The sequence below is a fragment of the Lepisosteus oculatus genome, chromosome 3 (assembly GCF_040954835.1).
Source record: "Lepisosteus oculatus isolate fLepOcu1 chromosome 3, fLepOcu1.hap2, whole genome shotgun sequence".
In the NCBI taxonomy this organism is placed as follows: Eukaryota; Metazoa; Chordata; class Actinopteri; order Semionotiformes; family Lepisosteidae; genus Lepisosteus; species Lepisosteus oculatus.
In genome coordinates this window covers 70,050,404-70,077,281 of record NC_090698.1, presented here as the reverse complement: position 1 = coordinate 70,077,281, position 26,878 = coordinate 70,050,404, and the positions used below count along the sequence as shown (strand labels likewise).

The window sequence follows — 26,878 nt, the reverse complement described above, 5'->3', positions numbered from 1 at the left end:
AAACTCTTTCTAAGGCTGTCATATCCCTTTAGTGATATGGTGACCAAAGCTGAACAATATGTTAAATGAGTTCTTAGTGCTCTGTAAATCTTGAGCATGTCCCTGAATTTAGATTTCACTCTTTTTGCTGCGTATCTAAGCTTTCCAGTTTCTTTTTTATTGTTGTCCCACATAGACTCTGAAGATGCCATAAAGAGCCTTTCTAGACACCCATTTTTCTTTCATGCGTCTCTTCCTGCAGCTCAGAATCACCCAGGTGATATCTACAGTGCATGGCAACACAAAGACAACTGCAAAAAACTGAAGAATGGTCATGAATTTTTATTTCCCTATTTTGTTATTCTCTCTGAGCACTGTCATTCTGCAGTTTTAATATAATATAAAGGAAAGCGTCAACAGAGCTCTTCCTAAGTGTGTCAGGAAGTGGATTCAGTATAACGGAGCAACAGCGAGTGTGCAGTAATACAGGCAGGGGCAGGAGTACAATATCATTTTATTTTTCACAACAAATGACAACTACAGTCTAGTTGTATCAGGCAGCTTTAAAAAGAACTTAAAATACCTGAAATGAAAATCACTGGCAGCAAGACAGTCTCTTACAAAAAAAGATACAAAATACAGGTGTGTAAAGTTAATTTTTGCACATCTAATGCAAATTAGCCACCAGACATAACATAATCAAGTTTACGGAAGCCCTGTCATAATGTTTAAAGCTGGTTTAGTTACGGCACTTATCCAGTTCTCAGTCAGTGCACATCAATAAAAGAAACCACTGCTTGTTAACACTGCAGAGGATTAGCCACCTCTAGCATTCTAGATATAATTAAAGAGATTGACTTTACTTACAAATGAGCAAATGGAGTGACAATCACCTCTTTAAAAAGAATCTGAAACTTATCTAAACATTCAGCAGAGATTACATCACCAGGTCTGGATGTAGTAGCTATAAACTGATTATGAAGCATGATGGCTTATTGTCAAAAAATCATGGCTTATCTCCTAAAAGTCTTCTATCGAAACCACGGTTTTACCTGTAAGTAATCCTCTTATCAAAACCAAAAAAACAACGGCTTTAAAAATACACCACAGCAATCTAAGGTAATCTGGTTTTGAAAGAACTTAAATTTTCTTTGCCAAACAGCCTTTAACAAATTCCTGTGATACTGAACAGTAGATCATACAAGAGGAAAAAATGATTAGCTCCTAAAATCTGCTCTTACCACTTTGTCTGTGACAACTACAGAACAATAATATGCTCACATCCTAATTTTTGATCGAGTGTCCTACAGGATATAAAAACCATGCCTTTAGTGCAGTTAACAGTCTCAAAACCTTACAATGAGAAATGTGCAAGCAGGTTTCAACAGTGCAAGCAGGTTTTTAACAGTGGTTATGCAAGACAAGAGCTCATGAATTGTTCTGTCTCCAGTCCATTAAATTCCTTTTGTCTTGTATGTTCAAGGCTTCACAGAACGCTTTCTTGTTTTTTCTGAAAAACAGACAAATAAGAAAAGTTTTTAACATAATAAACAACATAATTAGCTGTTAGCATCCAGGAACAGATAATGTCCCTGTAGACAGTATCGTTACGGATGATGAGGGGGAGTTGGAAGGACAACAGCAAGAAGAGTAGGTGATAAGTACTCTTGGTCTTCACAAATCCTCTAGATTAAAGACTGTCTGTCTGGAGTAAGGGGGTTATGTCAGCACAAACAGCTGAATTTTATAAAAGCTGGGACACTTCTGCTATTCTAACCATACATAACAGGGATCCTAGCACCTGGGCACTTATTATTCAGGAAATGTGACTGAAGCTGAGGTATTCGACTGACGGTATGGGGTACTGTGTGAAACTGAGGAAGTGCAAAGAGGCTACCTTTTTCGATGCAGTGAAATATAAATTTAATTCCATTCATTCTGACTCCCCCAGGAACACAATGTATGTGAGACACAGCTGTCTCTAATGTCTAACATTCTGCTGGCCTTTTTAATTGCTTCCACACATGCCATCTAGAAGATGTATATATACAGTATTGTGTTGACACAAACACCTAGGTCTTTTTAATGAGTAGCCTCTTCTAGATCAGCGTTTCTCATTTCGTGTTTATAGTTTATATTTTGCACTTGTCTGGTGTTAACCTAGTCCTGGTGTTAATTTCATCTGAATCTTTTATGTTCTGCTTCTACAGTGTTTGTTAATCCTTCTGTTCTGGAATCATCTGCACACTTGACTAGTTTTCTAACTATTCCAGAAACTAGATCATTGATATAAATAAGGAAGAACTGTGGTCCAACTTCAGATCCTTCCATTACTAAATCAATCACCCCAATTTTAGCATTCACCCCTTATTGGTATTCACTGGTTTATATACAGTACTGCATTCACCTCATTTCAAACACAGAATGTTTCCTGAATGGGAACAAGTAACAGTTTTATTCCATGCTGAAAAGAGAAGAAAACACAACGTTTCAGCCGTGGAGCCTTCTTCACACCTGAGGTGATGGAGCCACCATCCACCTCAGGCACATTTTCCTGTATCTAAAGGTTCTGGCATCGCCTGCAATTATGTCTCCAGTATCTCACACACTGTACACACGGTCCCTCAGGCCACTTCGAAAGCACCCAGAGAACAGCATGTGCAGCCAGTCATCTTATTTACTGTATGCATCTCTGGCAGAAAGCGCACTGCTGCCTTCGTCGGTAACGTGGGTAACGTTCGCTGACCGTTTCAGGGAACATGAAACCAGCAGTTCTCCATTTCACCTGCCCCAGCCATGATTTCACTGACCTATCTGTCTGCATCCTTTTACAGGGATTTCAGGACTTCTACACCAGAAAAACATCAGAAGCCAGTATGATCCTTAAACTTGGATCTCATGTTCTTCAAACTAGAATAGCTTATTACAAATCTAGATCGGTTATCTAAATTAAGAAGAGCACCTAAATTAGTACACTACACCTGTAAAGCACAAATAACATTAACATCTTCATACTCATGTGTAAACTGTATTCAACTCTGTAAGATGAAAATACACTAAGCAGCAAGAAACATTATTCTATTTATGCATGTATGATCATTTGAATTAATCGATCATTTATGACAGAGCATGATATGCTCAACTAACTTTGACTGTGGCATAAGACCTAATTCATTTCATTAGTGAAAGATGTTGGAGCACAAGTGATGAGGTGATTTATCCTGCTGAATGTCAAGCCTAGTAAAAACAAATTCAGAACAACACAGAACGGAACAAATATGCCCGGCATTTTAAGAGAACAATGATTTTACTCCATTTGTATTTTTGCGGCTGGACCCTATTGTGTGATACTGCTTACAAAGCCAAGAATCGTGTGAGTGAGTGAGGAGCAGATGTGGTGGATGACAAATGCAGTGTGCAGCATGCATCTCCACTCCAAGCGGGAAGGAGTATCTAGTTGCTATAGAATTTCCACATATATTGCTTGATAACATCCTGACTGCACGGCACAACACTAGTGAGGTCCTGGGACTTCCTGTAGGCTCATCCTGATGTGACAACATTCCAGCAGCACAACGAGCATCCGAATGCTGCTCTGAGGAAGTGTCTGAAGAGCTGGGATGACATGTGGCCTCTAGGGCCCAGAGACCAGTGAATAGGCACAGGCTTGTCTCTATTCTCCAGAGAAAAAACAGTATCCCACAACGCAGCACATGCAACCTTATACGACCCTCAGCCTGTACAGCCCAAACTGCTGCCACAAAGCAGAGTACCAGCCTATAAATGTCACAGCAGACCTCCTGTTGATCAGCCTTGCGGAAGACAAATGCTAATCAGCTGTACGAATTTCCCCATTTCACTTCAGGATGTTTTTTGCAGTTATAAGTGAGAAGTTTCTTTGGGTGCTCAGTATATTTGTTACTGACTAAACATGCTGGACCGTGATCGTCTGAGTATATGATCATGGGGGGGAATTCAAAATAAATTCTCTTCACACAGCTCCTTGCTACTTCATAAACTAACATGGATAAAACAACAGGGATAGACAGTGCAACAGGATAAACATTTAATAAGAAGTAGTCTTGGTGCAGGAGCCAGTAAAGACAAGTACATCTTGATATATAAGTCAGGATTAAGCTCCTCCTTCAGGGATTCAGAAATTCCTTCATCCCCCCCTCCACATCTTTGGCAAACCTCAGACAACATCCCTGAAGGCAATAAATCTTTTATATTCTCTCTGGAAACCATGGCGTCTAACACAACAGAAAGAAGCTCAAAGAGCATTTTCTAGAATCTATATGAGGGAAATGCAAACAAAGGAAGGATTCAGACCTTCAAATAATGAAAATAACTGAACAGTTTGCATTTTTTGCTATTTTTTTATTGGGATCTGCCCTCCTAATTCTTTGTAATATTTCTAATGTATAATAGTATTAAAATACTTCTATAATTGAATTACCACCTGTAGTACATTTGACAAGAAAGGTAAGATTTACCTCTTCCATCACTTTTTCATTTTTACCCTGTACCCCAGTTTGCAAAGATAACATTCAGCTATAGTCTTTTCAATTACTCTGGAACATAAACAAAAAAAAAAGTGAAACAAAATGATTGCTTTGCCTATTCAGACCCTCTTGGGAAATCAACCAAAATCAAGATTTCCATGGTTGTTACTGGATTCGTAGACCTTTTCTTCAACTTTTGCTGCAGTGGTGTTTAGCTCATTTTCCCAGGGCCCATAGCAGGGCTGTCCAGTCCTGGTCCTGGAGGGGTCAGTGTGTCTGCAGCAGGGCTGTCCAGTCCCGGTCCTGGAGGGGTCGGTCAGTGTGTCTGCAGCAGGCCTGTCCGGTCCCGGTCCTGGAGGGGTCGGTCAGTGTGTCTGCAGCAGGGCTGTGCAGTCCCGGTCCTGGAGGGGTCGGTCAGTGTGTCTGCAGCAGGGCTGTCCAGTCCCGGTCCTGGAGGGGTCGGTCAGTGTGTCTGCAGCAGGGCTGTCCAGTCCCGGTCCTGGAGGGGTCGGTCAGTGTGTCTGCAGCAGGGCTGTCCAGTCCCGGTCCTGGAGGGGTCGGTCAGTGTGTCTGCAGCAGGGCTGTCCAGTCCCGGTCCTGGAGGGGTCAGTGTGTGTGTCTGCAGCAGGGCTGTCCAGTCCCGGTCCTGGAGGGGTCGGTCAGTGTGTCTGCAGCAGGGCTGTCCAGTCCCGGTCCTGGAGGGGTCGGTCAGTGTGTCTGCAGCAGGGCTGTCCAGTCCCGGTCCTGGAGGGGTCGGTCAGTGTGTCTGCAGCAGGGCTGTCCAGTCCCGGTCCTGGAGGGGTCGGTCAGTGTGTCTGCAGCAGGGCTGTCCAGTCCTGGTCCTGGAGGGGTCGGTCAGTGTGTCTGCAGCAGGGCTGTCCAGTCCTGGTCCTGGAGGGGTCGGTCAGTGTGTCTGCAGCAGGGCTGTCCAGTCCTGGTCCTGGAGGGGTCAGTGTGTCTGCAGCAGGGCTGTCCAGTCCTGGTCCTGGAGGGGTCGGTCAGTGTGTCTGCAGCAGGGCTGTCCAGTCCTGGTCCTGGAGGGGTCGGTCAGTGTGTCTGCAGCAGAGCTGTCCAGTCCTGGTCCTGGAGGGCCGGCGTGTTTACAGACTCTCTGAATCTCCTGGAAGCAGCTGCACTTCAAGAGCTCAGAGAAGCGGCACACGTAGCTGGAGAAGAGATGAGCTGGAATGAAAACCCACACACAGACCAACCCTGCAAGACCCGAACTGCCCACCTCTGTTCCACAGGCTGGCCTGAGCCCACCCATCTGGGCCCCCACGCGAGTCCAGAACTGCGGATGTGAAAGAATCTCAGAAGCAGTGGAGAAACAGAGGTCTGATTTCAAGAGCTTAGAGCTTCTGTACAGAGAGAGTGAGAATGGAAGGCAGGGAGAGGGCAACAAATCAGAAGTACTAGACACTCAAAGTATGGAAAAGAAGGATTTTTATTGCCGTACCTCCTTGCATTTACGAGCCCCTCTAGCTCCTTGGACTTCTCCTGGGCTTTCCAGATGATGTCCTTTGGGATCTTGGCCAGTCTGGCCACGTTGAGGCCGTAGCTCCTGGCTGCAGCCCCCTCAGTCAGCTGATAGAGGAAAGTGATGAACTCGGGCTGCATCTCCTCGCTTGGACCTGCAGGGATCCAGAGGAAGCACAGACACCCCGTGACATTTCACCAGTGCGAAGGCAACGACAGGATACACAGGGAAACTCTGTGGACATGCATTTAAGACTGAGATGTTTCCAAAAGAATTCCATTGCATTGACTTCATCCCAAAAAAACTTGTATCAGGTGATGTACTTTCTTATGTTCAGGACTAAAAGGGTTCAGTGCTTTCAGTGTAGGACATTACTTTATGGAAGCTGGAAACAGGTTTTATCCTGTCTGGACATTTTACCTCTCTCCCTGACTTGCCTTCATTAAGTATTTGTAAGTCTGGTCTGAAACCAAACTTTCATAATCTAGCTTTTCTACCAACATAATTCTGTTGTATTACTATCTGTGCCTACAATCTAAAATGTATTGTTTCTTCTTATGTTTATTTGCTAAATGTACTTTTTTATTTACCTGTTCCCTAAAGTGATCTGAAATCCCCTTGTGGGGTTGTTACCTAACCATCTGGTCATGAAGACTGGTGGACTATTAAGAGAATCGATTGCTTTATGCACATTGTCTCAAATGGAAATACAGGCACCAACAATGAATCTATTTCTTCATCATTTTAGCTGCTGTTTCCATAGTTGTTACAACGCAGTCTGAAGACAGTGGTACCCAGAAGGACAGAGGTACCAATTCTTCTGGGGGAGATTTGGTACTCCTTGCTTTTTGTGCAGATTTTAAGAAGGGTCCCCGTACCGTCACTCTCTGCGTCCTGATCGCTCAGGAGGAAGGCCATGTGGTAGTTGCCCACATGCTGAGGATACAGCCTCTCCAGTTCACACAGCGGAAGGTAGTGGGTCACAAACAGCGTCAGGGATTTGACCTACAGAAAAAACAGGTCCCGTGAGCCACGGAAGGGTGGACACAGCATCTGAGCATTGAATCTGTAGCTGGTCAGCACCTCCCCGAATATTTCTTTGACCTGGAAGATCATGAGCTCAGATCCTAGGAGGGGCACTGCTACTGACCCTTTAGGAGTGTACTGCACTCAGACAACACCCAACTGTACAAATAGGCACAAAAGGAAACCAGTTTGGATAAAAGCATCAGCAAAATACTCATCATCGTCAAGCGTTAGGTAATGCTTCCAGTTTCCTGGAACTATCCAGGCATCCCTTGCTCACACAGTGGTGCAGAGAGAGGAACAATGATAACAGGACACAGAACAGGTTCTATGTCTTTTCTAATTCATCCAGTTTTGTGCCTAAACGGAAGGCTAGGGATTAGGTATGGGGGCGACTGGAGGCCAACACCGACTGACAGTGCAGATGAGCCAGTGTGTCCATCAGCTTTACACAGACTGAGGCAAAGCAGTGGGATACATTGACAGCAGGACAGGTCTGGGATGATTCCCAGGGCCAGCCACTGAGTGAGGCCACACTGTGTTCCCCCCCTGCAGGTACCTAGTGCTGCCCCTTCTGGCAGGCTCACAGCGAGGACATGGAAAGCAGTCTCGGTATGTCACTGGAGCAGTGCGGCACCGAGAGGCCAGAATGACGACCACACACCGAAGCTCAGCCATGATGTAGCTGAGAATGAAAATAAAAATGATCTAGCAGTACCACAAAAAACCTGCAGGGACAGCAAAAAAATGTACATGTATTTATTTATTTTTTTACTTTTGACTAACTCCACTAACTTTGACTAACTTGTTCATGGAGATACACTCTCCTGACTCAGCAATAGTGAGTTTTACATACTGTATAGTACTTTGCCATTTATATTGAAGATGAACGATATGGCTGAGTGACCAGCAATGCAGAGTTCTAATTTTAGCATCCAGAATTTGTTCAACTAAAGATCTTGAATAAAAAAGGTCCATAGAAAGATTTATTTAGGTGAGGCATGCATGTAAATATATGTAAAACACACTCAAGATGGTATTTTAACAGCTCTCTTGCTTATGATAAAGAATTTCTGACGTACAGGATGTTCTTGAAATAAACACTCACTGTCGTCTCCATGTTGCCTTTGGGAGTCTTTAAAGTCTACAGTACACAGGAGGATTGATTATACACCTCTTATAAGCAATAGGGAATGGGGAGAAGAGCTACAGCAGGACTTAAGACCTCTGCCTTGGTTGGACAGGGCTCCCGTTGATCTAAGACAAAAGAGATGGACAGATCGCTTTCGGAAAACATCATAATATTAACTGTTTGTACCAAGACTTGGAAAGTCCAACTCAGACAATTGCCATTACATGAACGTGGTGAGAGATGATGTCGCTGTTGGCTGCCGCCTCACTCAGCTGCAGTTGCCTTATTGTTAAACATCGGAGATGAATTCTGAAAATGATCATTTCAAGTGCAAAAAACTTTTAGCTGTCTGGGACAAATGCTGGTTACTGGTGAGCAGCGAGCCCAGCTCACTAATCTGGCCCCGTAAGAAAAAAGATTTTATCGTATTAACTGACATGTAAAGTGTGCATTTTCAAACCAAATTCTAATCCTATTGTGCTCTTTTGTTCTTTTTTATAATTGCATTCCTCTCGAATGGCTGCGGATGTATATAACTTAGCTCTCTCCTCCAACAGACTGTTCTTATCTCAAGTGCTTATGGTCATGAACCGCTGTTTGCAACTTCACTGGCAGACAGAAAAGAGGACTGGTTGTGAAACATTGATTCTTCACCTTTCAACAGCTGACACAAAACAAGCTTTAATACCTCAAAGTGGGATGAACCTGCTTTCACAGCAGAGACTGACTCTAAAATAAAGACCAGGCCAGTCTGTTTATTAACGGCGTTGAGGGAAGTGAGCCAGCACGTGCTGCTTACTATGCAGGACAGAAGGAGAGGCCTGCGAATTCAGACCCAAGAAACAAAATCCCAACAGATTGAATAATCTGAAAGAGTGATGCTTATCACAGTTTAAACGCTAACTAACGGAACCTGAAAATCTCTTTTACGTCAAAATGAACCACTGTGTATTGCATCCAGCTCCCTTTCCAGGATGGCACTGGGAATGGAAGAAAAGCCTTAAAGGGTGAGAGGTCGAGGAACCAAATCACTGTACCGGTTGCTCACTTTTAATGCTCTGTATGACTGTGCAACATTTGAATTTCCCAGAATTTAACAGGACCTTGCACTATTTCAAAGAACCGTGCTGCTTAGAGTAAAATGTGTTGCAACCCTGATGCGGTTTTCAAAACTTTTTAATGGATATCCTTCAACTATCAAAATGATGATACCCAGCAAACATCTTCTCTGGATTTCCCAAAGGGCTTATTATAATTTGAATGACTTTCCCAGTGAGTTTTTATCCAAACCAGAGTGCCTGTTATAGACACCAGGGTCTATTCTCATGAATAACAGTGTGTCAAAGAAGTTCAAGTAGGGAGCTGGGTCAGCATGCGTAGACTGCAAAGGAACAGGTAAAAGTTTATTCCATGCTGAAGAACACACCTGAAGAGGGCTCCACAATGGAATAAACCTATACTGTCGGCCCACAGATGATATGTGAGGGCACCTTACCATCCCCAACGCAATTCTTACAGGTCCCAACAGGTTCATGAACAGTGCACATAAATATGTAAATGTTCCTGCCTGTTGAAGTGTGCTTGGGCTCTGAAAAGCAGCGATAATCTTTCCAGCAAATTGCTGTTGTGCCTCTGTTTCACATGCAGCGCAAGTCCTTTGCCATGGCAACCGACATTTTCCCTTATTTCACCTATATGAAGGTTTCAAGTCAAGGCTACTCAACACACAGCTCTGGCTTCCATTAGAGGTGGAACCAACAACTCCTTATTTATGTAGCTAAATCCAGGAAAGATACATTTAAAAACATTACCAGGAGCCATGCCTATAAATGGAATGGATATGAAAGATCACATCGACTCGATGACCGCAAAGTTAAATGTGCCGATGTCTATAGCCCTCATTTAAAAATCATTGTATTAGAGCTACTGTTTTAGACATAATTGAAGGAGAAGAGGTTTTTTTTCCCCAAAATGAGTCAGACATTTTCATTCTGACTGATGGGTTGAATAAGGTCCTCTCGTTCGTAAATGTCTGATGTTCCGATGCAAACCAGCAGACACCCAGAAAATTTTCCTTCTGAATCCCCGTTCACAAGGACCTAATCTTATTTTATACAATTAAAACATCTTCTACCAGTTTTATGAAAAAAGGCATTGAACCACTGAGGCCATGCACGATCTTATATAACGGTACTCAAGGTTGTCCCTCAGCACCTCTCCCTCTGTTGCCCACAGACGTCTCAAAATAAAGCAGCCATACATGTTTATAAAGAAAGATGCTTGAAAACTGGAAAATTAAAATCTAAAACTCTGAAAAAGGGACGATGTTTGACAGTGGCTTTAAATAACTTAATGAATGATAACTTACAACATTATTTTCCCTGCTCTTTAATCACATGATAAAATAACATGCTGTGTAAGACAAAATCGGGTTCTCTGGTTATCATTCTGAAAGCCCACACTTTAGACAATTTTTGTGAAGCCATTCTGCCACATTAGCTAAAAAAACATAGGTCCCAATGTGTCTGACCACAAGCTCCTCAACGACATTAGTTTTTATAACCAAACATCTATAAATATTTCTGTTTCTTCCAACAGACTGATTAGATCACTTAAATCACCCAGGCAGGGAGCAGAGAAATCTAATTCCAGTTAAATGCACTGCGAACTGTTGACATTAAAATTAAATGAAAAAATAAAGATCAGGAAGGCGCGGCCTCCCTTGCATCACATTGGCAAAACAAGAAAGTTGAAATGATGACTGCGGGGCTTCTAGAGGTCTAGTGCTCTGGGCGATAATTGTGTTGGAATGGAAGTCAGAAAGGGGTGAGAGAAAATCTGCAGTATGAGCCACTGGGAGAGTGAAAAATGGAATCCAGAAAAATCTATTTCTCGTTGAGAAGGTCAATGGTTATTTCCATATACACCGTTAACTGATGCCAATTTCCTTTTCCACTTTGCAGTTTCGTACAGTTCGTCCATATTACCCCGTATTCATATCATTTACCCCATTGTTATATCCATATAATTCACATTACCCCACAGCATTCACTGCAGATATGATGGCTCAGAACCCAGGCGCAAGAGACTGGAGACTCCTAGAGAAGCCCGAAGATAACCCACTGTTCAACGACGGTAACAGAGTGAATGTGAAAGGGGAAAAGGCCCTAATTAGGGGCGGAGCGGTGGCTCTGTGGCTACAGATCTGCGCCTGTGGCTGGAAGGTTGCCGGTTCAAATCCCATGTCCAGCAGAGGAATCCTACTCCATTGGGCCCCTGAGCAAGGCCCTGAACCCCAACTGCTCCAGGGGCGCTGTACAATGGCTGACCCTGCGCTCTGACCCCCAGCTTCTCTCCCTGTCTGTGTGTCTCATGGAGAGCAAGCTGGGGTCTGCGAAAAGACAAATTCCTGGAGACAAACTGTATATGGCCAATGAAGTGATCTTATCCTATCTAATGAAATAATTCACTTGAAGAGCTAGCAGGTCAGCAGGCTAGAAAACAAAAGGCGCGACAGTCCAGGGAAAAACGAATCTGTCCACCGGCCAGAGTCGGGGAGCCCAACGGACCAGTCTATCAAATTATTTGCTTAAGTGCCGAATGCCACAATGCATTTTTGCTAAATTAAATTAAAAGAGAGCTAGCGTTCGTTGCATGAAAACAGCCGATCCTATTTCAGTAATGATGTTTGAAAAGCAGATATCTGCTTTGTCATGTTGCGTCTGGCAGCCCGATGTGTTGTTGTGGCTGATCTGCAGCCCTTCAACTTGGCGCACCGTCACCCTGGGGTGCCCTGCGCCCACACCCCTCAGAAAGAGAGCTCTCACTGGCACACACCAATTAAGACGCACTAAACAATACCTGTTTGCAGAGCTCCATAATGGGCTCTTTACCCTGCACCTTCCCCAGGGCTCAGCCTTCATCACGCCAGTAATCAGTGGCTGGGGACCCTAACAACAGTGACAAAACAACTTCTCCGTTGCCCATCTGCACCAAGCCCGACACACCACATGTGGCTTCTGCAGCATGTTTGCTCGGGGGTGGAGGCTTCATTTTTAGCTCGACTATCTCTGTGAGCCTTCACCAGGGATTCCCTGCCAAAATCGTAACGGCGTGCAACAGTACAAACAGCGGGTCGCAGATCCACTGTATATGGCGAGTCAATTTTTATACTAATATTACATTTAAGAATAAATGACTGTTTTTCACAAAGGGATGTGGAACAAGCTACCCAGCCACGACGACAGGATGATTCTTTCAAGAAACAGCTGGATGGGATAAGTGGATCTCTTTGCTACTAGTAATCAAATGAGCTAGATGGGCCAAGTGGTCTCCTGTTGTTAGCAATCGTCCTCAAGTTCTCCAAGGAACGTGCGACGACCAGATTCCTTGTTTGTATCTCACTGCCCAGGCACAGAGAGGAGCCTCTCTCCCTTAAGTGTGTTGGGGTGCTGTAGCTCACAAACTGACTGGTTAGTACGGGCTCCCAGTGCAGGCCTCAGCTGTCTGGCTAAAACTGAGACAGGGAGGGTATTTGCTTGAGGGTATTTGCTTGAGGATGTTGAATACTTGTCTGAGGGGATCTGATCCAGGCCTGGTCCAAAAGTCTTTGACAAAGTCAGCCGAGAGGGAGATCTTCAGAATGAACAGTGAAAGTGAACTAGAGGAAACAAGGATACTATGTGCATTTAAAGGTGAGAATAGGGTCAGTTCTTTGCACAAAGAGTTGTGGGAAGAGTTGAAGCCGACACCCTGGTTTCCTTCAAGAGACTTTGATCCATTAATTACTACCAAACAGGACAAATGGGCCGAATGGTTTGTACCTTCCTTATGTTCTTAAGGGTGTCTGATGAACTCTGGATACAAAGAAGCGAAATATGAAATATGGGTCAGAGCTGGACAATGACATTGCCCCAGTGCCACTGCCAGCACCACATACAGACGGAGGTCAGGAAAGGTCATGTCTTCTGAGTACACCTTTGAAAGTGCAAAGGGGACTCTGCACTTTCATCAATAGGACAACATTAACATTAATAATAATAATAATAAAATGTCCCATCTTGTCACAGGTGAAAGTTATACATTTCAGTAACACTGATGCATGGCCACTATTTACAGATCTAAACTGGACTGGTTCCCAGCTTAAAAACTCTATGAATATATGAATATGAACTCAGCATACTGCATATTTGCATGCTCTGTGCAACTATGTTTGCATGGTTTTCCAGCTGTTTAATGTAGTCCTGAACTTCCCTCCCCTTCCTTTACCCTGGCTTGTTTTTAATTAACAAATAAGTCTAAAAAGGCAAATGAAGTAAAATTAAGTAAAAGCAACCGAACATTTATCATCAATAAAAACAGAGTTGTAGGAAACATGAACTTGTTATACAAGTAATACCTGCTTGAAACCCAGGTGCTCAGATCACTTTCTCATGCAGATGGATTGAGTGCACCACGCTTGCATAATGCACTTCATACGTGTGCAGTGTTTTCACCCACTGAGCAAGTCTGAAAAGGGTTCAGGAAATCCTCATTTCACTCCCTTTGATTAAATTGCAGGAGCTGAAAGGCAAACACTTCATATATCCTTTACTTCATGCGCATACTGTTCCATAAAGAAATTTCTGACATTTTTTTGACTGCACATAATTATTTAGTCTATAATGAGCCTCTACTTCAGAACCTCCTTGAGAGGAATATCAGCATATCTCCTGGGCTCTTTTATGTCCATAAAACAAATGACTGTAACCATCTGAATGACATTGTTATTGCACACAAGTACCGTTTGCTGGTCCCTCAACTAACACCACTGATTCAGGATTCATTCCCTGCTGGGGTCAAGCCCTCTGGATGTGGGCTTGCTATTCTCGAGCTGTGCACGGCAAGGTGGTCTCTTTGCCTTCATTGATTCATTAATATTTCGACTCAGCAAGCAAATCTTTGCAAGCAACTGTCAATTCGGCCACGATGAAGTGTATTTCTTGCTTCGCATTTTGCTTCTCCTTCCTGCAAAAGGAAGAGAATGAACTAGGGATGAGGCCGGCGTGAGGAAACGATTAGATTAGATCAGTGAAGGATCTGTCAGGATATAACTGCAAATGGCCACAGTCTAGCTTTAATGATGTAATTTGTCAAGATCACATCAGCAACAGGACCGAGCTACAGACATGTGGGGAACATTTCGATAGGTTTGAAGGACAGAGCAATTTGCAACTAACTGATAAATCTTGGGGGCTCTGTGATGGACTGCCCGGAGACGCTCAAAGTGGCCAAACAGAGTCAAGGCAAATCTTAAGACAGGTTCTTAGGAGGTTCAAACGAGAGGTGGCCATTCGGCTCATCTAACTCATTTGGTAATCACTAGCTGATTGATCCATGGTCACTGATCTTGAAAGAAACAGGGCTACCGGAAGAAACAACATGGCTGAGTAGCTTGTTCCAGACTCCCACAGTCCTTTGCATCAAGTGCCTCCTGTGCCTTGTGTTGAATGTGCTGGGCAGCGTGTTCCACACTCGCGCAGTGTGCCCTCTGTCTGTGCCCTCCTGTGCCTTGTGTTGAATGTGCTGGGCAGCGTGTTCCACACTCGCGCAGTGTGCCCTCTGTCTGTGCCCTCCTGTGCCTTGTGTTGAATGTGCTGGGCAGCGTGTTCCACACTCCCGCAGTGTGCCCTCTGTCTGTACCCTCCTGTGCCTTGTGTTGAATGTGCTGGGCAGCGTGTTCCACACTCGCGCAGTGTGCCCTCTGTCTGTGCCCTCCTGTGCCTTGTGTTGAATGTGCTGGGCAGCGTGTTCCACACTCGCGCAGTGTGCCCTCTGTCTGTGCCCTCCTGTGCCTTGTGTTGAATGTGCTGGGCAGCGTGTTCCACACTCGCGCAGTGTGCCCTCTGTCTGTGCCCTCCTGTGCCTTGTGTTGAATGTGCTGGGCAGCGTGTTCCACACTCGCGCAGTGTGCCCTCTGTCTGAGCCCTCCTGTGCCTTGTGTTGAATGTGCTGGGCAGCGTGTTCCACACTCGCGCATTGTGCCCTCTGTCTGTGCCCCCCTGTGCCTGGTGTTGAATGTGCTGGGCAGCGTGTTCCACACTCGCGCAGTGTGCCCTCTGTCTGTGCCCTCCTGTGCCTTGTGTTGAATGTGCTGGGCAGCGTGTTCCACACTCGCGCAGTGTGCCCTCTGTCTGTGCCCTCCTGTGCCTTGTGTTGAATGTGCTGGGCAGCGTGTTCCACACTCCCGCAGTGTGCCCTCTGTCTGTGCCCTCCTGTGCCTTGTGTTGAATGTGCTGGGCAGCGTGTTCCACACTCGAGCAGTGTGCCCTCTGTCTGTGCCCTCCTGTGCCTTGTGTTGAATGTGCTGGGCAGCGTGTTCCACACTCCCGCAGTGTGCCCTCTGTCTGTGCCCTCCTGTGCCTTGTGTTGAATGTGCTGGGCAGCGTGTTCCACACTCGCGCAGTGTGCCCTCTGTCTGTGCCCTCCTGTGCCTTGTGTTGAATGTGCTGGGCAGCGTGTTCCACACTCGCGCAGTGTGCCCTCTGTCTGTGCCCTCCTGTGCCTTGTGTTGAATGTGCTGGGCAGCGTGTTCCACACTCGCGCAGTGTGCCCTCTGTCTGTGCCCTCCTGTGCCTTGTGTTGAATGTGCTGGGCAGCGTGTTCCACACTCGCGCAGTGTGCCCTCTGTCTGTGCCCCCCTGTGCCCCCTGTCTGAGTGCTCACTTCTCTGATGAAGTAGTCCAGGGTGGCGTAGGCGATGGCGGTGCCGTCGTGCGTGCTGGTGCCGCGCCCCAGCTCGTCCAGGATGACCAGGGACCGAGACGTGGCTCTCTGCAGGATCTCCGAGGCCTCGGACAGCTCCTCCATGAAGGTGCTCCTGCCCCTGGACAAGTTGTCGGAAGCACCCATCCTGCGAAGGAAAGGGAGGTGAACAGATCTGAGCTCGAGGAGAACGTCTTCCCCAGCTCTCACCATTAAAAGCGCCAGCACTGGGGGGGGGGGGGGAACTGCTCTTACCTTCCACACGCAGTTACAGGTCAGCACAACACGGCAAAATCAGAAAGAAGGCCTACAATTCTACCTTCTGCAAAAGACATGACCCCAGTTATATCCAGATCTTGCTCCATTGCGACCTTTAGTGAAATACAGACTGCTACTGAGGATAACAGAAGCTCAGAGATTTGTCAATGATTAGATTCTTTCATTTTTCATATCAGTTAAAATTTAGAAAGATACCAGACATCTTGCGCACTTATTTGGGTGTTTTCCAGAGCAGCCGAGACCTTAATGCTCTTCTCAAGACTCTACCCAAGACTTTTAAAGAAGCTGAAATACCAGCCACTCCACTCGCACACATGGATATTCATCAACACTGCTGTTTCTTCACAGCCGGACACCTATTTTAAAACAAGACCCACACTACCGGTTACCTCATATCCAGGGAGGAAAGAAAAGAAATGACAAAACGGGGTCAGTGTGGGATTTAAAAGCTCACACCTGGCTTTCTTTTCTTGGGCTTTGACACTGACTCTGACCTGCCAATCCAATTGTACATCGAGCAGAAATAACTACAGGCTAAAACAAATCATTACAGCTCCCACATAAAGATAAATTCAATCAGACAGGCTGGTTAGAAGGATGAACTGTTTTCTTCGTGTCCTAAGAATAGCAAAAAAAAAAAGAAGGAATTTCAACTTTTCTCTTCTACTAAAGACCCAAAGTGAGAGAACTCATCCACAAGACCCTTTGTGCTGTGAACATACTGACTCCCCCAGGCAGTGCTGGCATGCAGGGGGAGAAGACTGGTTTCTGCATATCTCTGTTCTCCTACACGGGGAAAATGATTTGAACAGAAGGGACATGCACAACACCTACTGTACCTTGCCCCTGTTCGAAAATCTTTCAAACCTTCTAAAACAATTTGTTTGCACATTTGCCAAAACTGTTGGTTTAGTCTGTTACATAAAAGTACACCAGTGCAGAGCTTATGTAAAATACAGATCTAGAACACTACCGAAATCAGAAGGGACAGCAGTCTTATTCTGAACTGGTCCTCAAATCTGTGGTTTTTTAAAAGTGTTAAACAATTCTGAAAAATACTTCTGCATAGCATTAGCGTTAGTGATCAAATCAGATTGGTTTTTTTTAAATGCTGCCACTATGGGTTACATACTAAAAAAAAATGTGAGCTTGCCGTTTAGCTTGAGTCTACTGTATTTCATTCATTTAATTATCCTTGAGCAATTAAAATTACAAGTCACAGATTCAGCACACAACAATGTGACTCAGAGAATAATTTAGTGCTTCATTTCTTTTAACTTTACATACATAGTACAGACGGAAAAGAACCACAATTATCATTTCAATATGTATTATTTTCCCTATCAGTTTAAGCAATGAGTATTTTTACTAAAATCCTAAATCTCAAAATAAGGAAAACAGACATTATTGAAAATGCAACAAATGCCACTTTATACAACATTGGCAAAATGCGTTTACCTTGAGAACAGAGATTCATATTTTACAGCTATTTTCTATGCCAACACCTTTGCAAAATGGGGAGGTTAAAAGTAACAGCATGCTACTGTGGAGCCCTGTCCCCTGTAGTGATGAAGCAAAGTTGGATGTTGACCACCCAGGAGGACACAAGTGAAGAAGTGTGGAGCAACACAAACAGTTGCACTGGTGATTTACGTGTGCTAATACAAAATGAAAAGGGGCACATAATACAAAATGAAAAGGGGCACAGAACGCACCTGGAGGGGACGGAGAGAGTCCTATTGCCTGAACGCATCAAAGTCTCCGAAGACGCCAAACATGAGCTCTGCAAGCGGCAAGCTCAGGTACATCACAGGAGGACAGCGGCCACCAAACCAGCATGATGCCATCGCTACACTGCAGTGTGAACGCTACAGTTCATGTTCAAGTTTATTTGTCATTCCAGCCATATGCAAGTATACAGTGGAACGACATATCGTTCCTCCTGGCCCACGGTGCAGATACAGACAGGACACTGGCTTAGACATTGTAGACAGGGTACACATAGTGCAGAGTGCTTATAGTGCGAATTACAAGGCAAATACATTACACAATATACACAACACACTGGGGGATTTATACCCTGTTTCTGGAATTGGGGTGGGTGCAGGTAGATTCCAGGGTGTTGAGGAGCCTGACAGCCTGTGGGAAGAAGCTGTTCCAGAGTCTGATGGAGCTGGCCCGTACACTGCGATATCTTTCCCCAGAGGGTAGGAGGGCAAAGAGTTTATGGGAGGGGTGGGAGGGCTCATCTACTATACAGTATACAGAAACCCTATTCCAGGTGCTGAAGTCTAATCGGGCGGGATCCAACTCCAGATTTCCGTGTTTTGGAGAGTGACACTGAACTGAAAAACCCACAAAATCCGATTGAAGCAGCTGTAAAAGACGCAGTTCCTTTACCGTGTGAGAACACGCTGTAGGGCTCATTTGGAACAGACGGGGTTTCGTGGTCTGGGGTGCTGGCACTCTAGCCAGGGAAGAGCACTGCCTGGATTCGTCAGAAGGGGCTCCGTTCCAACCGAAGCGGAGCAAAGCTTATGTAACTGTATGCGACTTGAATTCTCTGCTTTATTTCTAAAAATAAAATTTGATGATAGGTGTTACATAAGACATTGATGCATCAGGGAACTGCTTTCAAAGCAAACAGGGCGGACATGTACTGTATGGGTTTTGTGTGGGTTACATTTCTAACTAGTCGACCAGTTGTCTAGTTTATCCTTACCTATCCCACACTACAAAACTGGAAGCTGTTCTGCCTCTAGCGTAACAGTCCATGTACTGTAAGTGTTAAAATAATTAACAATTACTACACTGGACAAGTAGCCTGTTGTTACGGGACTGTTTTTGCATGCCTTAAATATCAAGTGTTCAAAAATGTCCTTGGTTAAGTGCATTTATTTGGTGCTTTACATCCCAAAGTGCTTTATATATAGAAGGAGACCCATGTCGTCCCCCACTGAACTACAGCCACCTGGGTGACATACAGCTGCCATTCTGCACCAACAGCCTCAGCTGGGTGACATACTGTACAGCTGCGATTCTCCACCAGCAGCCTCACCTTGGTGACACACAGCTGCTATTCTGCACCAGTAGTGCTACTGCGCAGCACTTCAGGTGGGAGAGTATGATATTTCCTCCAGGTTTTAAATAGGGGTGAACTACTGTAAAGGTAGGCCAGCTTGTGCAAGCCCAGAGTGGAATGAACCCAGGACACCCAACTTAACAAACCTACAATACTCTTCCAATGGCCATGGGATCAGTACCTCGATTTAACTGACTGATTGAACCCCATGTACAGGTATAAGAAATTGATATATTCTTGCATTTAGATAGCCTTTCGCATTTTGGAGGATCTAAAAGCACATTATATGCACAGGAATGGAGACGTATGTAACCCCTACACACCAGGAGCCCCACTAGAGAGCCTGTCAGGTGGAGGAACGAGAAATTATTACGGCAAACGAATTAAAGGGGAGATCTGGAGGGGAATCTAGTCAGGGACACCAGGGTTAATACCCCTATTCTTTCCAATAGTGCCACAGGATTGCAAAGATCTGTTTTTTTCTTTAAAACAACTCGTTCCCAGATCTGCTCAGGTTCTGTGATCCAATATCATTAGGTGAAAAGAGCTGTAATGTTTCCCCTCTATAATGTATTTTTAACTACACTGCCGTGTAACATTTCATTCAAATGGATTACCAGAAAAACAGTAGGCTTTTCAATGACATGCATGAAGTAGTGGCTATGATGATGCCTTCAGGGATTCACGAAGATTACCAGTATCCAAGGCTTGAACTGTCATTTACTAAGGTGATCAGAGCCATCAAAGATCGAAACTTAACCTTGTTACATATTGATTACCTGTTAAGATGTTAACAACTGAGGCAGCTGTCGATTCTCTAGGAATACGACAACGAAAAGTTTATCAGAACTGCTGGACAGGATTAGCAGACCGGGGAACTACAAGCTAGAGACACATCTGGTCACCCCAAGATTGAGGTTTCAAAAGAATACTAAACAAATTCCGAACTACAATCATAACGCAGAGATAAGAAGACAGCACTTCATGAATGATTCTATAGGCAGACCCAAAAAAATGGGAAGCAATAAATTGTCAGTAAAATGCTCTCTTTTGAAAGTGACCTGTTAGGCAGAATGATGCCTGTGTAATGTGCTTGCCATGCTTTCTTTCAACAAGAATAAATTGCAAGAGAATCACTGTTCAATTGCAAACAGCACCCTGGGGAAAAAAAGGATCAAATATTATTGAAAGGGAAGTACCAATAATTAGTTACCATATTGACAGGGTTAATTTTTCTGTACTAAAGATGCAATTGTATACCTAAAAACAATGTGCCCTGGTGCATCAGATTCAAACAGGAGGATAACCCTGCATTACTGTATGTCAGTCTGTGTTGCTGTTTATCAACAGTTTATTGGGAAAATAAACCAGTTCTGAGGAGATCTCTGCAACACATGCACTATGAATAACTAAAAAGTGCTGATTTCTCTCTTTCACAAAGCAGTGGATAGCAACAACCCACATCTGCTTAGCAACCCATTTCATGAAAAGGAGAGAAGGAAGAATAAACATAAATTAGTTATTAGTGGCAATTTTGCTTGATCTTCCTTGCATGAAAGGGTAAGGATTTAGAGTGCCTTGGTTTCAATTGAAATAAATGACACATTTCCACCGATGAGACCATCCACTTATCACTAAACACTAGGAAAGTGAAAATCCCAGCCTGAGACGATCCAGACTCCATCTCATTCTGCCTCAGCCTTGAACGGTTCAGTTCACACTTTTCATATTTTCTTGAGCACTGTATGTCTGAGTTAACCCAGCATGTAAATGAAAACTGTTAGTTCAAACCCCGTCATAAATCAAATTGGGAACAGACACTGAATATAGGCTTGACTCAAGAAAGGCCATTCATACACTGGGGACATTGCACTGGGCAGAGGTTCCCAAACTGCAGTGCATGTTTATCAAATATCACTGCTACCGTACCAGCTGAGATTCCTCTCTTCTCTGACATGAGACTCAATCTGTAGCTCTAATCAAAGCAAGCTGGAGAACAAACCTTTGATTTTCAAGCTCGTGCACACTGACTGAGACCATCACTATGCATCTGTACCCATTTTCTTTCACTGACATGTTGGAATTTTATATTCAGCTTGGAAGGAACCCCCTAGCAATAAAGTGGTACTTATCAGTTGTGTAAACCTTGGTATTTTACGCATCTTATCTGTCCAGTCCTATGGTGTTTACAATACAGGGCGGAGCGGTGGCTCTATGGATAAGGATCTACGCCTGTGACTGGAAGGTTGCCGGTTTGTATCCCGCGGCTGGCAGAGGAATCCTACTCCGTTGGGCTCCTGAGCAAGGCCCTTAACCCCAACTACTCCAGGGGCGCCGTATAAATGGCTGACCCTGTGCTCTGACCCCAAGCGTCTCTCCCCGTCTGTGTGTCTCATGGAGAGCCAGTTGGGGTATGCGAAAAGACAAATTCCTAATACAAGAAATTGTATATGGCCAATAAAGTGATCTTATCCTATAAATAAGCCTCATTCAATCAAGCATTGTCTCTTGTCTAAGGCAATGCACAATACAACCCAGTGTGGGATATCAGTTGCAAAACCAATCTTTTCCAGAATATTTCAAGTTGTCTTTCATTTAAAAAAAAATTATTTTGCATGGTAAAAAAGTCAAAGCAGAAAAATAGTGCTTTAAGCATACAGAACTGTGTATGATCCAATGGGAGTATGATATAAGCTTAGTTTCATGCTCAAAGTACAGCAAGAGACAACTGCGCTTGCAGCTCCTCACTGCAAAGATGTCAAGATCAATTCAAAAAACACCTGCGGATCAATATCATGCACATCTTTCTTCTTTATTTACAATTTTGCCCTCTGCATATAAAAGAGTATTTATTGGACGTTGAAACTTTATCAAATCAAGCACGTGGTTAGCATAAAAAAAATCTGCAGATAGACAAAATTTGTAGAGGTGGAAAAAAGGCTTGATAATTCATTAAGGTCTGTCTGGACACCACAAATCATCAATCAGAAGATCACTTCTGAGAACACTACAGTTCCAGAGCTACAACAGCAATGGCCTCTGCGTTCTCCTTATATATTAGATCAGGCTGGCCTTCCTGAAACATTTGTCTATCCTTAAAGGCAAATCGAAACAAGAATTGCATATTTGCATTGCAGGAAAGAGGAAAATAGGGCATACAGTAGCTTAATTTCAAGTTGTTTTTTACACCCAGCACTCTTATTTCCAAAAGACTGCTCTTCTAACTGTATGCAACACAAAAACCAGATCAGATATTTGGAGTGATCTGGTACAAATGAATGCCTGGACAGAGCAGCAGGTGGGGAGATGCACTGTAAATGTGACTCTGCTCCAGTTCGTGAGGGAATTCAGGGAAAACAAATAGGGCTACCTTGCAGATTCCAGCAGTCAATCAAGCAGGCAGGAAGACGCAAAGTTCTGTACTCTTGGGGAAAAAAAGACAAAGGCATCCCTTGCAGTGCTTCTGTGTTTTGAAACTCCAATCAGTACACTGCTAGGAAAGCCACGCTGCAAATTAAAGAGGGTCCTACTCTTTGTTTTATAACTACAACAGCTGTGGAGTGTTCTGATTTGACCCCAGAAGAGCATTAAATGTTGACTGTACAGTAAAATGAATGAATGTGATGAAGACCTCCGTTCTGACTCACCATTGCTCTGAATCTGACAGCGCTGCCTGTGTTAGATGTTGAGCTGTAAATGGTCAATGGCAATATGCTTTTGCAGCGCGGCATTCATTCATATGAAGAGATGGACTAAGCTTTAGACTGTCAAAAACCAAAAACATAAATGTCCATTTAGAAGACCTAATAAGAGGGAGCTATTGTCTTGCGCAGGATTTATTTCTCGAATTATTGTACCAGCCAAAGGAACAATAAGCATTCCCTTTGTAAGAAAGCTTGTGTGACAACGGTGCTTTGTTTATTACTTCAATTACATTCCTGCTGTGGCTGTGTGATTCACTGTTGTTTCCAGTTTCTCGGGGATTTATCTGTTTTACACAGCCCTGTCAGAAAGACAACACACGTTGTAATTTAGAGAAAAGGGATACTAGCCTCTGCTGGGGAATAAAAAACAACAACAACACGCGCTCACATAGCGCCTCGCCTCAGCACACTACAGGCAGAGCTGCACAACACCAACCAGAGGAAGCAGCTCATCAATGTCACTCTGCAGTGGATCCACATCCATCGCCCCCCTGGGGACCACAGCCGGCCCCCTGTGCCTGAGGTGCTCACATCACTGCCCCCTGGACGCTCTCTCTGGCCACGCGCTCCACGGGACCAGATCAACACCAGACCAGCGCGGCTGGCACTGCCAAGGTCCGCCTGGTGCTCTACGGAGATGCCTGGTAGCCTTTGGGCTCGAGCTCATAACTGTCTGGGCTTCCAGGAAACAACATGCTCTGATAGTAAGTACCGATTTGGCCTGAATCGGCGGGAAAAAATGACTGAGCTCCACGTCTCGCGTACTTGTGTACTTTCACACGCATAAAAACAAAAGCTAACAACATCAGATATAAAATTCCCCCCAGAACCGTGAGCAATAAATGCACTTTACACCGCATCCAGGAAGCAGAAGCTACAGTACTTCCTCCCTCATGGGATTCTTGTTAACTTTCGACTTCCATGTTGCTTTTCCCCACTCAATTTAAGAGCCAGATTCTGCATCTAGGGGAAAGCAGAAAGACGTTATCATGGCTATAAAAAAAGTTGATAAGGACTGACCGATACTGAATGGGTATTCCTCCTTTAATACTGATGCCTTGATAAGTGGCAGTAAAACAAGATATTCTGCAATATAATTTGGCTCTACTATTCTACTGGCTCGCGGCGTTAATGGCAATGAAGGAATGTATCTTAACGCATCCAAAATACATGCTGGAAGAGAAAGCAAAACACAAGTCTGAACATTTACCAGACACAAGCAAAACTACTCATACAAACACGTACTAAGGAACATCACGTGAAAATCAAACTGCACGTATTCGGGGCTCTTCGCTGCAGCTGCAGGAAGGTGGAAGGCTGCCAGAGGTCTCCTGCATTTCATTTCAGAATATACCAAACCACTCCTAACTAATCCTTTGAGCTGACCTACTGAAGGGAAATTGCTCCAATGCCCTCTCATTGCAGATGAGGTCTTCTGACTAAAGCCCCTCATAAACTGAGGATTTAATATTCAGCAGCCAATGGAAGGAGGGTGGGGGAGGCGGTCACCCCATGCTATTTAACCCCTTCAGCTGCCGAGAGACCGAACCAGTGTAGCATGTCCTGATTTTGCTTCCCCTGTGCTTACCCCCCGCAGGGAGCGAGTGGGTGACAGGGACTGTGTTATCACATGCTAATCTTCATCATAGACCAAGCAAGAGCAGAGAATTACCTTTGCAGTAAAACTGCGTTTTCAAACTGAAATATCACAGCACATCTGTAGTGCTCTGACCGTCTTGATGACCCGGGTCATCATGAGATTAATTTTGCGGTTTTGCACATGCTGTACAATTCACACTCATTCCCAGCAGTCGCATCTGCTTAGTACTTTACACGCTCAACTTTTCAAAACAAAACGGGCACCCCCCACCACCTCTAACAGGGCACAACAATATTCAGAGTTATTTTAAACCTAATCCTCTTCAGTTCCTTTAGCAGGAGAGCTAGATTAGAAGGATGGTGTGTGGAACTGGCCTCCATCCACGCGGCACTGCTTTGATTGCTTATTCAATAGTACGGCGGAGATGCAGATATTGCTGTGGCCAGAGGACCGATGACAGACTGTGCTGCCTGCCACTGCACCAGTCTGTCCACATCTGATCTGGGTCCTAATATTTAGGCCAGTGCGTCTATATCCTGTAGTGCTATCAGACTACTCTATGCCAAGAAAATGGGCGGCAACATCCTAATACATATAAAATGACAGGAACTATTTTTTGGGACATTTGTCAGCTTTGCATTTCTAATGTTGCACCACAGCATGGTGTGATGCTAATTAACTCCCATTGTGTACTACCATCCGGTTACCTCTGAGCCTGGCAAATGAAAATACACTCCTTCTGCCCCAAATTAAAGTGCTGCAATAAATGAGCTATTAAGAAACGCAGATATAAAATACTCCTCCGGTATAGAATTGGGCAGACGTTGCCAACTTTGGTCCCAGAAAAATCACGTCTCCTAGTTTTTGCCCCATCTGAGTTCTCAGTTACTGGCTATTTGATTCAACTCTCTTATTTGGGGCACATTTGTGAATTTGCTATCAGCTCTTAAAAGGTCAAATGGGATTTGTAATTCCAACTTCTGATATTCAAAACTGGCTGCATTCACATGTGCCATCTGAATTGGGACCAACTGGACCACAGCAGTAGGAAAAAAAAACGTATTGCTGGCATGTCTGTTACAGTGTTACTCCCATTGGGGTGTGTCTGTTACCGTGACACACCCATTGTGGGCGGATCTAATTACAGTGTCACTCCCATCGGGGGTGTGTCTCTCCCAGCCACGCCCACCGGTGTGTGTCCCGTGCCGAGTCACTGTCACCTGTTTTTGCTCATTATCAATTGATCAACTCGTAAGAGCTATTAATAATGTCAAACAAGCTGAGATGAGGCTACATACAGTTCTGTGTGCGGAAGTTGTTGGAAACAGTAGTCTTGAATTGGGGTGTCTTTGACAGTCAGGACTAACCAAAGAAACTAGTTAAGTAAAAGACTAAACAATTAGGCGGATCAATTACTGTACTTCATCACTTAGCACTGGACAAGCAGAACCAAGCTGGAATGAAAGCCAACAGAGACTGTGTTTTTACAGGACCAGGGCTGGGCAGCACTGGAACAGGAGAGGTGACCGCTACGGAACAGCACCCACAGTTTTACTGCACTGTCACAACCCGAAGAACAAAGGTCAAGGTCCCTCGTTAAAAAAGTCGAGAAATATGAACAACTTGTGGAAGGGGTCAACTAACGATCTCTGTGGAGCTTCTCAACAAGATAGCCATGCTTATTTTATTTAACGTTTTTTGCACTCTGCGCATACGGAGAAAAAACAAAAAGACTGAACTGGCAGCAGGAGAGGGTTAACTGTGGTTTCAGAGCAGTCCTGAAAGAACAACACAGCTCCGGCAAATGCATGTTAAATTACTGTAATCAGGAGTCAGGGCTGACTGAAGACTAGGAAAGGTTATATTAAACTGGAGAGGAAATAATAAAAGCGTACGCTGTTCGTGATGAAGACCTTGGCAAAACACACTATGCTCACTTTATTACATTAAAAACATTCACAGACAGTAGCCCCTGCCCAGAAATACAGTTATCCTGCAGTTCCTGCACCAAAAGTGACGGAGTTGAGGAACTCTTTTTGCCCACAATGCACTCTGTACGGTGGAGCTCCCCGAACCAGAACACAGGACAGGGGGAGATTAAAAAGAGAAAGCACTGGCGATCAAATGCCTCACTAAGATGGCCGTCACGGAAATTTTAGAAAATGGGGTTGTGTCTTCACATATCATTTGACTTCCTTGCTGAGAAAGAGACATGACTTTGGAGAATTAGTGTGAAATCACACTCTCGCTCAAGGGGATGGATTGTAACTAAGGGTGCACTTCCTTATACTCTACTTGCGAGGTCAGTGTTGTGTCAGGAGTACTGCCGGAAGGACTTGTGTGCGCAAGGT

At 44.4% G+C, this 26,878-nt stretch overlaps 1 protein-coding gene across 1 annotated transcript in view; it reads right to left on the bottom strand.

Annotated features, from left to right (window-relative positions):
- Positions 1-303: 303 nt before the first annotated feature.
- The window catches only part of msh3 (mutS homolog 3 (E. coli)), a 112,713-nt gene continuing 86,138 nt past the window's right edge, over positions 304-26,878 (bottom strand). The window contains exons 21-24 of the mRNA XM_015363066.2: positions 15,824-16,010; positions 6,840-6,966; positions 5,941-6,115; positions 304-1,489 (exon numbers count right to left, since the gene is read on the bottom strand). Of these exons, the coding sequence (XP_015218552.2) occupies positions 1,408-1,489; positions 5,941-6,115; positions 6,840-6,966; positions 15,824-16,010 (571 nt within the window). The 3' untranslated portion in view covers positions 304-1,407. The remainder of the gene's footprint in view (positions 1,490-5,940; positions 6,116-6,839; positions 6,967-15,823; positions 16,011-26,878) is intronic.